At 39.2% G+C, this 14,604-nt stretch overlaps 1 protein-coding gene across 1 annotated transcript in view; it reads right to left on the reverse strand.

Moving 5' to 3' along the window:
• Window positions 1-7,225, reverse strand: part of LOC309800085 (uncharacterized protein) — a 66,544-nt gene extending 59,319 nt beyond the window's left edge. The window contains exons 1-3 of the mRNA XM_082613916.1: window positions 7,063-7,225; window positions 2,209-2,366; window positions 118-240 (exon numbers count right to left, since the gene is read on the reverse strand). Of these exons, the coding sequence (XP_082470042.1) occupies window positions 118-122 (5 nt within the window). The 5' untranslated portion in view covers window positions 123-240; window positions 2,209-2,366; window positions 7,063-7,225. The remainder of the gene's footprint in view (window positions 1-117; window positions 241-2,208; window positions 2,367-7,062) is intronic.
• Between the last annotated feature and the right edge of the window lie 7,379 nt (window positions 7,226-14,604).

Consider the following 14,604-nt stretch of genomic DNA (forward strand, 5'->3'; position numbering starts at 1 on the left):
CTCCACCTGTTCTGTTCTGTGTGCATCTGTACTCACCTCTGTTTTAGTGCAGAGCATATTTTCCAGGGGTAAATACTTCTTTGTATCTCAGACTCATTTATCTCCACATCAACTTACCTCATTGCGGATGAGGAAATGCAGAAGACTCCAGCTGAGGCCGTGCTCTGTCATGGTTTCTCGTTGCTAGGAACACACGGAAGCAACTCTAAACTGCTGTGGATTCTCCTGTTAGTCTGTTAACTAAATATGGGTGAATTTTCTATGAGGAAAATATTACCAGTAAATGTTTTGTTTTGTTTTTAATTAGGGCCTGGCTAAGTTGCTAAAGGATTGACTGAATCAAATTACAACACAATTGATCTTCAAAGTTTGGCTTCCGACACATCACAGATGTCCATCTAAACCAAATGTAATTCTCAAGCATGGCTTATGTCAAGAAAATAACTGCTTATTGAAGCTGCCATGAAGTGCATTCACCCACGCTTTTAACAATAACAAGTCTTACTGTTTTGACACCTTTTCAGGCCTAGTCCAGAGCAGGGGACAGTGCCCAAGGGTGGTGTTCTGTGGTCTTGTGAAATCAGGAAACATTTAAAAATGCAACATAACACAGATTTCAAAAAATACAGACATTTCCAGAGACTTGATAATGCTATTTTATATTGTGAATCTTCAAAAAGGGAATAGAGGGTTTCCTACTTCGAAAACTTACTTGGAGTAACTTACAACAACTACAGAAGACACAGCCTAAGACACAAGTGTTCCATATATATTTGCAAGTGATTTGAGAGGCAGCGTCATTACAATATGGATTGGAGGCAGACAGGTTGAATTCTTCCCCTACCTCGGTCAGTAATTAGCTGACAAAGTAACTGGCAAGGCCTTGGACAAAGCATTTTTGTCCCCAGGCCTTAGTTTCCAATTTGTAAAGTGGAGATAAAGTCGTAAGATTATTGTGAAAATCAAATTAATAAATTCATAGTGAAATTGCTATATAAACTGAAAAGCACTACATGAATATGAGTACATATTCTATTTTTAAAATATTCCAATACATTCCCTTACAGATTCATAATACTTGCTTTTTCTAATTAGAAGTCCTATTCTCTGAGTCTATATTAGTACAAAACAAGGCAATCTTCTATCTGATGTAGTTGTCTAACTACAGGACCAGGTCATGCAAATATACGACTATGTTTTAAAGTCCTTCTAATTTTCAAATTAAAAAAATGCTTTCAAATAGGGAATAGAAGTATAAATTTACTTGTGTTTTGAAGCAGTAGAAAGATAAACCAAAAACTATTTAAAAATGGTTACTATGGGGCAAGAAACAGAAAAAGGAACTGAATGTCCAAATATATATTTACTTGGGAACACTATAAAAGCCTTCTGTAATCAAAAAGTATAATTATTTCAGAAATAAAAAGCTAAGCAATTCCTAAAAATGAAAAAAAAGAATCTAACTGCATAACAAATTGTTGACATAAACACATGGAAAAGAATAATTAAAATGCAATATTTTTACAGTCCATCGCTAGTGAGATATATCCTAAGGATAAAAATTACCACAAATAAATCAAAGGCTGCATTCAGTAGGTTTATTATTAAAGACATTGGTATTGTTATTTTGAAATTATTATATGTGTATGGTTTAGGATAAATCAAACGAGTAATTAGGTGTATGTCATGTCACCAAGATTTTCCATATAAGAAAAGCATAAAACCAAATAAATTAATACACAGTAATCACACATTTGAAACAAATATCATTTTGGACACACAATTTTTTTTTCTTATTCTAAAAAATACACATTCTCATTGTTATGGACTGAATGTTTGTTTCCCCCCAAAATTCATTTGTTGAAGCTCTAATTTCCAGTGTGATATATTTAGAGGCAGAGCTTTGGGGAGGTAATTAGGTCACAAGAGAGAGCCCTCAAAGGAAGAGACAGGAGAGAAATGACCTCTTCTCTTTCTTGTTAGGTTACAGCAAGATGGTGGCTAGCTACAAGCCAGGAGGCAGGCTCGCACCAGACACCAAATCTGCTGGCACCTTGATCTTGGACTTCCCAGCCTCCAGGACTATGAGAAATAAATGTTGTTGTTTAAGCCATTCAGCCTATGGTATTTGTTATAGCAGCCTGAGCTGACAAAGACACCTAACTTCATTTATTTATCTTTTTTAAAAAATACGTATTAGGTAAATACCTGTTCACTGAGCAGTTCCAGAAGCAAAAACAAATCGGTAGCAATGACCACTTCTGGGGCTTCGATTCTGGTCTCAGAACTTAATTTTCCTCCTTGTGAAACTGATTGATTCCAGGTCTGAGTGGAAAATATGTTGAATAGATCTCTGGCATCTTGTGCTGAAAAGCAAGAAAGCTATCAACGACTATAGATGTCAAAGAAAAGAGACAGAGGAAACAATTAGAGCAGCTCCCACTGGCTAATTTGTGGAACAGTTGGGAGCATCAATGGAAATGACTGGAAAGGCCTGAAACAGATCTTATACATATGTAAAATCATGAGTTAGTAATTATACAAAAAAAATTACACGTGCTCGTTGGTTACCTTTGATAGTTACCAGAAGGTTCAAAAAATTGATTTAAAAAAGGGAAAGGATTATGCGTGATGTATTCTGTTGTTTCTGCATAGAGGTTATTTCATGCTGTTTTTCCAGGGTATCCGCTGCTTCAACTTAGGACAATTCATAAGGTCACCAGGCTGCCAAAGCCCACCGTGGAAATAAAGCCATTGTTGGAGGCACTGTTGAGACTGATCACAGGTCAGCTCTGCCTGTTCACCCCGGTCCTTCTTCTCCCAAGAGCACTACCTAATAAATACTGTGGATGCTAGTCTCCATCACCGGGTTTGCTTCCCAAGAGACCCAACCTATGGCAAGCCATCACTGCCACGTGTTGTCTAAGAAAGTAAATACTAAGATAGGATTTTAGAGCTGAATCTCTTGTTCCTCAGTTGGCAATGAGAACCCCTTCACGGATGGCAAGTGGCGCTCAGATGGACTCTGGCACAAGGTGGCAGTGTAATTGCTAATATTTTCACCAGCTGGGCATACTGGTGGCAGGAAACGCATTAGCTGGTGCAGGGTGTCAGACATTTGAGAAACGGGGGAAATGGGAACAATAAGGAACAGAACTGGGTGAGCTTAAGTGATACTCTGGAAAAATAAAATAACCGAGAATTTCTTTTAAATTTTGCTTAACACACCATACTTAAGGATGCTTTCTGGAGAAAATAACTGGTTAGGAAAATGCATAATGGAATGATATCTGTCCGTATACATCAACTAAAATACATCGTGTTGCACAATTCTTGATGTGATTTCTGTTTTGTTTTTTTAAAATCTAGATAGTTCTGTATATAGATAATTTAAAAGTTTGGAAATATATATACAAAAAGTCCACAGTGATCACCTTTAAAGGGTAAGAGTAAAGAAATACTAACTCTATTTTACATATTTCTATGCCTTTTGATTTTTTATACTGAGTGTGTATTAATGTAAGTGGGATGAAGCATAAATATTCCTTTTTAAGGAATTTAATGTAGATGTATATATATGTGTATATGTATACATATGCATATATATATGTATGTTTTAATATATATTCTTATTTAATGAGATTAAGTATAAATATTTCTTTACGAAAAAAGAATACCATTGTTGGTTTTACAAGTTTTAGTAATCTGTTCCTATCATCCTTTTCTATCAAAACAAATTTTTAATTCTGTACTAGGCCATGGATTTTTCAAAATTATATTCCCTGACCATAAAGAACTTCAGTAAAATTAACCTTCATCTTTTATGGATTTAAAACAATCTTTACCTTAACTCCACTCAAGTAAGAGCATTTATTAAATTATCTTGTAGTGGACATTAAATTGAACTGGGCCTTGTGCTGTAAGGAAGCATGTAAAAAGTCACAGGAGACCAGCCCTAATGAGAATATGTTGCATAAGCTACAAAAACATAGTTAAAAGTAATCAGAGAGTTGAGGAAAGAAACTTAAAGGAACAAATTCCAAAAAGTGTTGAGCCCTTCCTGGTAGAGAAGTGAGCCAAACTGCTTTCCTCCATGAAGGAATGGTGTAGAAAAAGGAGGAAACTACCATAGAGTAAGAAGAAACTACCCCAACTCTTAATTACCTCTCAGTGACTGTGTGAGGGCTGGCGTGATGAATTAGAATCCCCAGGAGCCCCAGCCTCAGAGCAAGTCTGCTCCCACCCGCTATTTCCCCACAGACCTTCCTGCACATGGACGTACAGCTGTGGACAGGGCAAGGCAGATAGGGCCTTCCTAAGAGAAGCAGCCTGCTGAGGACTGGGGACATGGAAGAAAAGTCCATCTGAGGCACTTCAGAATCCCAATGGATGCAAGCAATCACTACTGAAGTTTGATGGTGAGGCAGGAAGAGGAAGAGAGATCTCCCAAGGGTCAGAAAACTAAGAGCGCGAATAAATAAATAAAGAGCACTCTGAGCAATTAAAAATCTAGCAGCCGGAGTGCAGAAAGTAACTTGGCTATAAAGCATAAGAGAGCCTTGAGATCTTGCTCAGATCCAAGTCCTATCAAAGGGAAAGTCCCGATCCAACCTTCAAAACATTTGAAGCCAGTGGTGATCTAAAACTTACTGAAGCTACAGCAGAGTAGAGACAGCTGACTTTAACCAGATTATAGAGACTTCGCCGCCCAGTCTAGAGGTTTGACAGAAAAAAAGATGCTTGATTTGGGGGAGGGGGGTAGTAAATAATATTACTTCAGTCTTTACTGTTCTTTTACTCACAATCCCATTATAAAATCCAGAATTCTGAGACATCCTAAGTGAGAAGAAATGATCTGTTTGAGACAATACATAGTCAAGAGAAAGAAGCCTACAGATGGCATGTTGGAATTATCACAGGGACTTTAAAATATTACAATAAATATTATAAAGAATCTAATGTAAATGGCATTCAACATATGAAAACAGATGATGAATTATAGCAAAAAGATGGAAACTATCAAAAAAGACACACATATAAATGCTAGAAATAAAAAAATGTAATATCAGACAAAAAGTTTATCCAATGGCTAATCGGAAAACTGGACACAGCAGATTTTAAAAAGCCATTTGCTTGAATACAGATCAATCAAAATTATCCAGACTGATGCACAAAAAGGAAAAAAAAAAAGAAGAAAAAGAACAGAATATCCAAGATCTATGTGGTGATACCAAACTTTCTGACATAGATATAATTGAGGTTTCACAAGGAGAGAAGAGAGAAAATTGAAAAACACAACAACAAAACAAACAAACAAAAAAATAGAGAAGTAACTCATCAAGAAGAGATGATGGCCAAAACTTTTCAAAAATTGATGAAAGACTGACCCACAGACTAAACATCTTAGCAAACCCTAAGCAGAATAATTCTGAAAACTCACAGCTACTCATGTCTTAGTCAAACTGTTGAAGACCAGAGAAAAAGAGTATACCTTAAAAGCACACAGAGAAAAGTTACAGTTCTGGAAACCTAATGGTGGAGTGACCTGCGTGGGACTGATCCTCCTACAGATAACAATCATAAACTCAAAACAGACATTTTTATAAACAAAAATGTGAAGGCATCAGTGTACAACAACAAGAAAAAGCAGGCAGAAAACAGGGGAGGAGTCTACCTTTGAGAAAAAGGAAGCGCACTGGGTGACATCCATGCTGATGGGCTTTCTGCATTAGGGCACTTCCTGGAATGTTTACGGCAGAGTGGATAGAGCTCAAGCAGAAGGCCAATTCCTTAAGATAAATAGGTGACATCAGTATAGATACAGATACAGATATAGTCGTACAATGGAAAACTACTCAGTCATAAGAAGGAGCAGACTCTTCATACACACAGCCTGGATGCATCTCAGAAACATGATATGGAGTGAAAACAGCCAGACACTCAAGTAGAAAGCTACGGTCTCATTAGGTTGAGATGTCAGGGAATGTAATTCAGATCTGCCAAAGTAGCTAGAAATTAAGGAGAGAAATACCAGAAAGGAGGGGGCCACAGAGGAAATAGCCTCAAAATATGACTAAAACGTCACTCAGACCCTTGGCTGAGCCCTGATCTGTGGTATATGGGGCTTGCCCCAGAAGCACAGTGGAAATCAAAAGTAGGGCAGCTCAAATGGTGGACCAGAGATTTTAACTGCTGCCCACAGAACAGGAAACAGAGTTTGGAGTCTTAATTCATCAGAAGAGGGGCTTGTAACCACCTCAGAGAGTTCACTGGCATCACAAAGTGCCATGTCTTAGGAGTAAAGACAATATCCCAAGACCAAGAAACTTGTCCCAGAAATAGGGAAAAACCAAAATGTACTTGCCCTAATAAAGCCTAAAATCAAGCCTCCATAAGTTCAAACTTCTCAGTGAGTAATTGAACTGCCTGCTAAAACAATAATTAATGCTCTTTAGAAGAAGATAGGAAAGTACCATCTCTACAACATTTTGTCCATAATATATTGTACACAATAAACATTTATCGGGCATTACAAGAAAAATCTGGGTGATAGCCTAGTTCCCCACAATCGCATGAGCCACTTCTTTAAAATAAATCTCTTTATATATATTGATTCTATTCTCTGGAGAACCCTGAGATACATAGAGAGAGATACATAGATACGTGTTCTATTTATTTCTGTGACTAATACAGTCATGCAATGGAAAACTACTCAGTCATAAAAAGGAAAAGACTACTCATACAATCAACATGCATAAATCTCATAAACACTGTGTTGAGTTTAAAAAGCCAGATACAAAATAATACATATTCTATCATTTCATTTATATGAAGTCCAAGAACAGATAAAACTAACCTATGATGATAGAAATAAGTAAATGTTTGTCTGGGGAAGGTGGGTGTGGATGTGTATTGGCTGGAAATAGACAGGAGACAACTTTCTGGAGAGATGGAACTGTGCCACGTCTTGTTTTGGGTGGTGTTACATGGGTGTGTACCTTTGTCAAAACTCAGAGAACTGAATGGTCAAGGTCCATGCATTTCATCCTGTGTAAATTATACCTTTAAAAAACAGCATGTGAGGGTTTCCCTGGTGGCGCAGTGGTTGAGAGTCCGCCTGCCGATGCAGGGGACACGGGTTCATGACCCGGTCCGGGAAGATTCCACATGCCGCGGAGCGGCTGGGTCTGTGAGCCATGGCCGCTGAGCCTGCGCGTCCAGAGCCTGTGCTCCACAACGGGAGAGGCCACAACAGTGAGAGGCCTGCGTACCACAAAAAAAAAAAAAAAAAAAAACCAACATGTGAAAAATTACATATTGCATCAAATTTCAACTATGTATATATGCATAAATTTATTTCAAATATGAATTTAAAAAAACAATTAAGTCATTGAATCTTTGTAGCTAAATATGTCCATTATTAACTTAGCATCAGCTGTAATATCCAAACCAGTGTTCCAGTGTTTGCATTTCTTTTCCTGACCAGAGCTGAAATACCTGTAGCCCCAAATTCCAGGACCAATTCTGTCCCAGAGTTTCTCTCTAACAACATAAATGCCATTGGCAGCCTTTCTGAGGTTCCACAAATCAAGCTCCACTATTTCCTAACTCTTATCCTTTTAGATCCCACACATTTCCTCCCCCCCACACACATCTAACACACACACACACGCGTGCGCGCACACACGCACACACACACACACACCGCATCTTGGACCGTCCTTCCTTAACTACCATCTGAGGACTGTTAATGCAGATCCCTCTGGACGCTGAGTTTTACCATCAAAATGAACTCCCTTTTCTGTACCTAAAGACAATCAGTTTTCCTCAGGGCTGTTTCCTTCACAGCTTATTGACTCTTTGGCTATGATATAGGGGGCAAATTTTGAGATCACTCTGGAGGAAGAACAAGAATAACTGCAAATAGTGATGCCACATTGTCAGACGGAGAAGAGCAAACAAAGAGTGGATACATGTGTATGTATAACTGATTCACTTTCCTGTACACCTGAAACTAACACAACACTGTAAATCAACTATACTCCAATAAAAAAATTTTTTTAAAGGGATGAATGATTTGAGGTGAAAAGTAAAAAAGATAATCCACTTCCTTTTCTTAGGCTCTCCAAAACTTGTTCATTTGATTATATTTCCATGAGATATTTTGGGCAAGATAGAAATTTCTGTTTTGCTACCATAACCTCCTGTGATAGGTGAGATGCGAGGATGCTAGTATTCCCATAAAAAATGTGCACTTTAACAAGGCAAGGACTTATGGCCAGGACACTGATGTGAACACTGGAACTTAAAGCACAATGGAACTTTCCTGGGTGGCGTATTTTCAGCGGCAACCCTGAAATCCCATCACATAGATATCTGCTCATTCTACCTACTGGAAGCTCACCAATGCTTGTCCATACAGATATAGGGACCTAATTCCTTTGCGGTAACTGATGCTCCTGCTCAAGTGAGAGTAAGACGTGCCCATATGTGTTCCTGAGTCAACACTCAATGCACCTGTAGACAGAAGCTCAAAAGGAGTGTGAAGGACACAGGACTTACTAGTTATAAAACTTTAAACAGTCATTTTTCTAGGCTCACAGAGGACTTGGGACTAGTAAGACCAGAGGAGTGCCAGAGGAGTCCCTACTTCTGTTCTTAAGAAGCCCCACTTGAGCTTCGGGGAAATGTTTAACCATTTGGGGGACCCCGCAGGTCACAAAGGTAAGGTGACACTGCGCTTAGACACCCAACTTCAGCACTGTGATCACTGCAGCCTGAGCAGGTTCACTGAAGTCAATACTTGCATCAAGCAGCGAACTTGCACTTGAGTGAAAGTTATAATTAATCTCGTTATTTTAATATCGATTCTGGTTAAAGTTTAACATATTAATTATATCCATATGTTATTAATTCCTTACAGGCTAAGATCAAGTTTTAATATTTTTTGGTGTTTCCCAAAAGACTTAAGACAGCCTGAATATATACACTTGGTAATTGGATTGATGAATAATCAGCTGTTTTGTTTTGGTTTTGCCCAGGAAAAAAGTGAATTCCCTCCATCCACCCAGGGATATCCCATCCTTTACCATTGAATAGATCCATCAGTTTGATCTCAGATCTCTAGAGGCATTTAATTCACTGTGAAAATTTTTTCCTGGGGAGAGAATAAGTATTTATCTTAAAAAGTAAAATAAAATAGGGACTTCTCTGGCGATCCAGTGGTTTAAGACTCTGCGCTTCCACTGCAGGGAGCGCAGGTTTGATCCCTGGTCCAGGAACTAAGAGCCCGCAAGCCACGCAGCATGGCCAAAAGAAAAAGTAAAATAAAATAATCTATGGAACAGGAGGAAAACAGGGAGATGGTAAAGGAGGAAGAAGAGGAAAATGAAGAGAAAAAAGCAGACAAGTACAAGAAGAAGGAAGAAGAAATGTAGAAATGGCAAGTACACAAAATCAGGAATTTAAAAAATACTTCAGTTTTATCCTCTAAATTCTTAGGCATAAACGTTTATCCCTCTGACTTTAAAAATTAGGATAAATCATTACTGTATATAATATTGATTCTATATGTTAATAATTACTTGTAATTGAGATTTCTGTTTTCAGTTTCTAAAGAAAGGTACAGATTACAATTTTTAAAGTACTATTTCATCCTCAATCCAATAGAGGCCATTCCATATGTTGAGTAAATTCCTATAACGTAAGTACACATATCATTCTTGCATACATTTGAAGATCAAATGAAATAATATCAGTATACATAAAAGATTTAAGCACCCGGTATATGTACGGGAAGTGACTATGGGCCAGATGAGGACATGTTTATAGAAGTAAAAAAACTCAATATGGATTTACACACACAGAGGCACTATAACCATGGTGAGTGTCCGTAGGTTTCTAGCCCTGTGCTTACTGATGTAAGAGTTTTTTTCTTAAATATTATATAAACATTTAAAAAATATTTATTGATTGCCTCATCTGTCCTAGCAGTAAAAAAAAAGTAAATATATATATATATTATATGGAGACAGACAATAAATAAAATATATAAAAATATATAATATGCTATATGTTGAAAAATACTAAGGAGAAGAATAAGGCAGGGAAAGTCGCTAGAAATTATGAGTGGGGGGGGTCATTGCTTTAAATTAGGTGGCCAGGGAGAGCTTCACTGAAAAGGTGGTGTGTGAGCAAAGCTCTGAGAGATGATGAAGGAAGCCTTGTAAATATCTGGAGGAACAGCATTCCAGGAGAAGGAACAGCATCAGTGGCAGCTCTGAGCGGGGAGATGCCTAGTGGGTTTGAGCAAAAGCCAGGTGAGCAGTGTGCCTGGGAAAGAGAGTGCGAGGAGAGTAACAAGAGACACAGTCACAGAGGGCAGGAGGGCACGGGGGTGAGGGGCTGGCGAAGCCTTGAACAACGCTATCTTTACTCTTAGTGAGGTGAAACGCCATTGGGGGAGTGCGACCAGAGAAGTGAAATGATCTGTTTACAGTGGATGATTATTCCAGCTCATGTGTCTCAGGGTCACTGTTGAAGGGGAGAGACCAGTCAGGAAGCTGTAATTGCAGCAGGTGAGAGGCCATGGTGGCTTGGCCTGGGTGGTAGCAGTGAAGGTAGTGAGAAGTGTTTGGACTCTTGACCTTATCATCAAATTGTTTACTGTCCACTTACAAGGAAAAGTCCAGACAATCTTAATAATATTTTCTTAAAAAGAGGAAAACAGATCATTAGGAGCAAAGTGGTATTAACGAAGTTATAAATTTAAGAAGGATTTGGGAAAAAAGTAAATTAAACAAAGTGAGACACGTGTGAATGACTAATAGTGTTTAACTAAAAATAACTGCTGGGCTTCCCTGGTGGCGCAGTGGTTGAGAGTCCGCCTGCCGATGCAGGGGACGCGGGTTCATGCCCCGGTCCGGGAAGATCCCACGTGCCGCGGAGGGCACGTGAGCCATGGTTGCTAAGCCTGCGCGTCCGGAGCCTGTGCTCCGCAACGGGAGAGGCCACAACAGTGAGAGGCCCGCGTACCACAAAATAATAATAATAATAATAATAATAATAATAATAATAATAATAATAATTGCTGATATTCATTGTGTTCACTTCATGCCAGGGACCAGGTAAAGTCCTTTGCGTGCATCATCTCCACCCCGCCTAATCTCCACCACAAACCGATGAGTAAGTGGCTGTTACTGCCCCATTCCTACCTGAAGAAACCAAGGAAAGTCTGGAAAGGTTAAGTTGTCCGAGGGCCACAGCTGCGGTTTCAATACGATCTGCCTCTTACCAGAGACCATGCTCTAAGCCAACACTATTCTGATTCCCTATATAAGGGAGGGATGGGAAGGACCTTCTAAACTGGTGGATTCATGTGTGCGAAGGTTAGGAATTCACAGCGTTTGATGATGCCTGGGTGAGAATGACTGGTCTTGGGCAGAAAGTTCACGGTGGGCAACAGTAAGAGCAATAGTAGAGACGGTGAAAGAAGTCCTTGAGAGCCGGGCAGAAAACCTGCAGTTCCATCGACAAGAGAATGAGGATCTACGATGAACATGGGAGAAAGGAGTAATTTACTGGGTGCAGGATGAGTTAGAGGCAGTAGAGATCTGGCAAGTAGAATAGCAAGAAACAAATGTGATAATTCATAGGAGGTGATAAGAGTTGGTAAAATAGGAATGGAAAGGAGAAGATACATCTCAGCAACATTTCTCAGAAAGAACTTTTTTTTTTTCCAAAATCCAACATAGAATTTGGTTCTGAGTTGTTTATAAAAAATATAGAATTTAGACTCCAGGCCAGGTCCACAATTAGTTGTATGAACTTGGACAAGTTATTTATCTGGAACATGTCTTCATCCATAAGTGAAGTCATAGTAGATTATCTCTAGTTTTTCTTCCTTCTCTACATTACTATGATGAAGATTTGTTCACCTGTTTTTAAGCTCCAGCTTAGAACAATGTGAGAGGCTTTAGCATTTATTTCTTTAAAGGCATTAAGATTAAATTTCATCCACAGTGCACAGTACCATGTCTGGAATAGAGAAGATGCTCAAAATCATTTCCTGAATCGAAGTGAATTGAATCAAGAAATCACTGAAGAAAAAGTATGAATTCTAATCTCATGCCCATAAGTGACAAAGCCTGAATACCAAAAAGAAAATGTTCAGAACTTGTCACTATTCTTTACTGCCCTGCTCACTTTCTCAGCCAGGCCTGTTCCGAGCGTGGTCCCTGGACCAGAGCATCAGCACGTGTGAAGGCTTGCTGTCCATGCAAATCTCGGTTGCCACTGCAGACGTCCTTACCCAGAAACTCAGAGGTGGCCCAAGAGTCTGTGCTGTTAACAACCTCACAGGTGATTCTTAGGAACACTGAAGTTTGAGAAGAACTGCTCTAAACTACCCTTAAAATCTACTTATTTAGTTATGGCCCAGAATGGGATCCTAGACTTAGAACCAGAGTTTTTTATTAAGATATTTTAAAATACAAAGGTTACTAAATAACTTACGTATAATACGATCATGTGACAGGTAGACATAGCTGAATGCGTACGTGTGTATATAATCACCCCAGGCATTCTTCCAAACTAGAAGTCACCTCACAGCCCCAGGAAGCAAAGCTATACCTGTGATAATAGTTATTCCAGGGGCTTCCATATCTTCCCAGACACCCTTTACTATAAGAATGTCTCCAAGAAGCCAAAGATAGAAGTAGCTTTATCGGGAAGGCCTTGCTCATCATCTCTTTCTAAGCAAGTCATTATACAAAATGAAAACAACATAAACAAGATTCGTTTGTTTGCTTGCTTGATTTTTCAACCAGGAAAGATGATCATTTAGAATGGTTTTGCTTCTCAGCTCTTTCTGTATCCTGCTGTTCAGCAGAATGAAGTAGAGAGAGTGTAAGCTTTGAGAGCTGACAGATATTGGTCCAAAGCTTGCTTCTGCTTGTTTTAGCTGTGCAACCTCAGACAAGTTCCCTAATCTCTCTGAGCCCCAGTCCTCATCTGGAAATTAAATATGACACTGTGGTAACAGCACAGTGTTTGACACAAACGAAGTTCAAAACATATTTGCATTCCCTTCTTCCACTTCTAATTTGCCCATAATTTTTATTTCCAGACCCCTTTCCCAAACCCTAGAACTGATACAGAGAATAAGCTCTCCTCCACCCCAACCCCAATGGGATGCACTGAGGAAATATGATTTGGGGAAGTGTGTGCACAAGTACCTCTAATGCTGATTTCCAGATGCTCTGACCCCACAACTACCCACAGGGAAAAAGGAAGAGAAACCACTTCCCACAGCAGGGCTTTCCTCATTTCCAATGCTACAGAAGAGTGATCACAGTTCCCAGAGGAAGACTGTCACCCTTGGAGGCTCTTGGCTACCAAGAGGGCATTTAATAGCCCCGTCAGCATGACAGGCCTTTGGCCTCACTATTACTTGTCTGTAACCTACCTTTTACTGTAAGTAAAATCTTATCTTTTACAAAGTAAAGAACAATCATCTTCAACATTCCACATTCCTACTTTCTCAGCTTCCATTTTGTCTGAGTGATAACAGAGGAGACACAGGGAACGACTCTACTTCTTACTAGTTAGTCAACAAAGAGACACTTACAATAACATTCACTGCAAACAGAACTCATCCATGTGCTATCTTGGGTCAGGATCCACTTTCTCACCTGAACCTGAGAAATCTGTCTTTTGGTGGCTCTATCTCAGAACACTTGGGAGTGGCATTGCTGATAACAAACAGGCCAGTGTATATAGGAGGATGAACAGTTAGCGCTGAAGTTCTATGTCTTTTATCTCTTTGGCACTGTTTACATTAAAGTTCTCCACTTTGTGCCTACATCAGGCTTGTAAAGTCATGAATTATAGAAATTATAGGCATAAAAAAATTAGTTCAAAAGCCTTGTGGTAGCCATACCATGTGAGAAATCTCTTGTCTGAATAGTAAAATACTTTAGATCTTTAGTTCAGTTAACACATATCTTTGCAAAAAGAGAAAGAGGAGTGTGATGGGGGAGGGGATGGGCATGGTGGGGAGGGGTGTAGGATTTTGCATTGATTATGGGGCCTCCGTGGGCTAAAAAACAATAGCACATTTCATTTTAGGTTTAAGCTACATGAAATACAAAAATAAAACCACATGGATTTCTCCTTTGGCATCACAGGCTCATCGGTAGAGTATTATCAAATTAGATGTGCTCTGACTGTAAATTATTTAAAGTTACAGAAAAATTCTAAATTCTTGATGTTTATCCCTTCTAAATCTTAAGAATTCTTTCCGCATTAGAGGACCAAAAAAAATAGAAACAGGCAATGAAACTGAGAGGCCTTTGGTTCTGAATTTCCTCTGCCCAGGCTGCGTGCGGGGCGAGGTCAAACACACAAGTATGTGGTCTTGCCGCCGCTTTCCTGACCCCCCCGCCTACCTGCAGGTGGCAGGGAGCTCTCTCTCAGGCTAGTGCACACCCTTCTCCGTATGGAAGCAGGACCACCCGTGACATCAAACCAATTAACAACATCTCTACTTGGCCCTTGCCTCATTTCATCCTACAACCTGCCATCAATTCAAGTTTGTTCATTATC

The sequence above is a fragment of the Mesoplodon mirus genome (genome assembly GCF_964341445.2).
Source record: "Mesoplodon mirus genome assembly, chromosome: 3".
NCBI classification, from domain to species: domain Eukaryota; kingdom Metazoa; phylum Chordata; class Mammalia; order Artiodactyla; family Ziphiidae; genus Mesoplodon; species Mesoplodon mirus.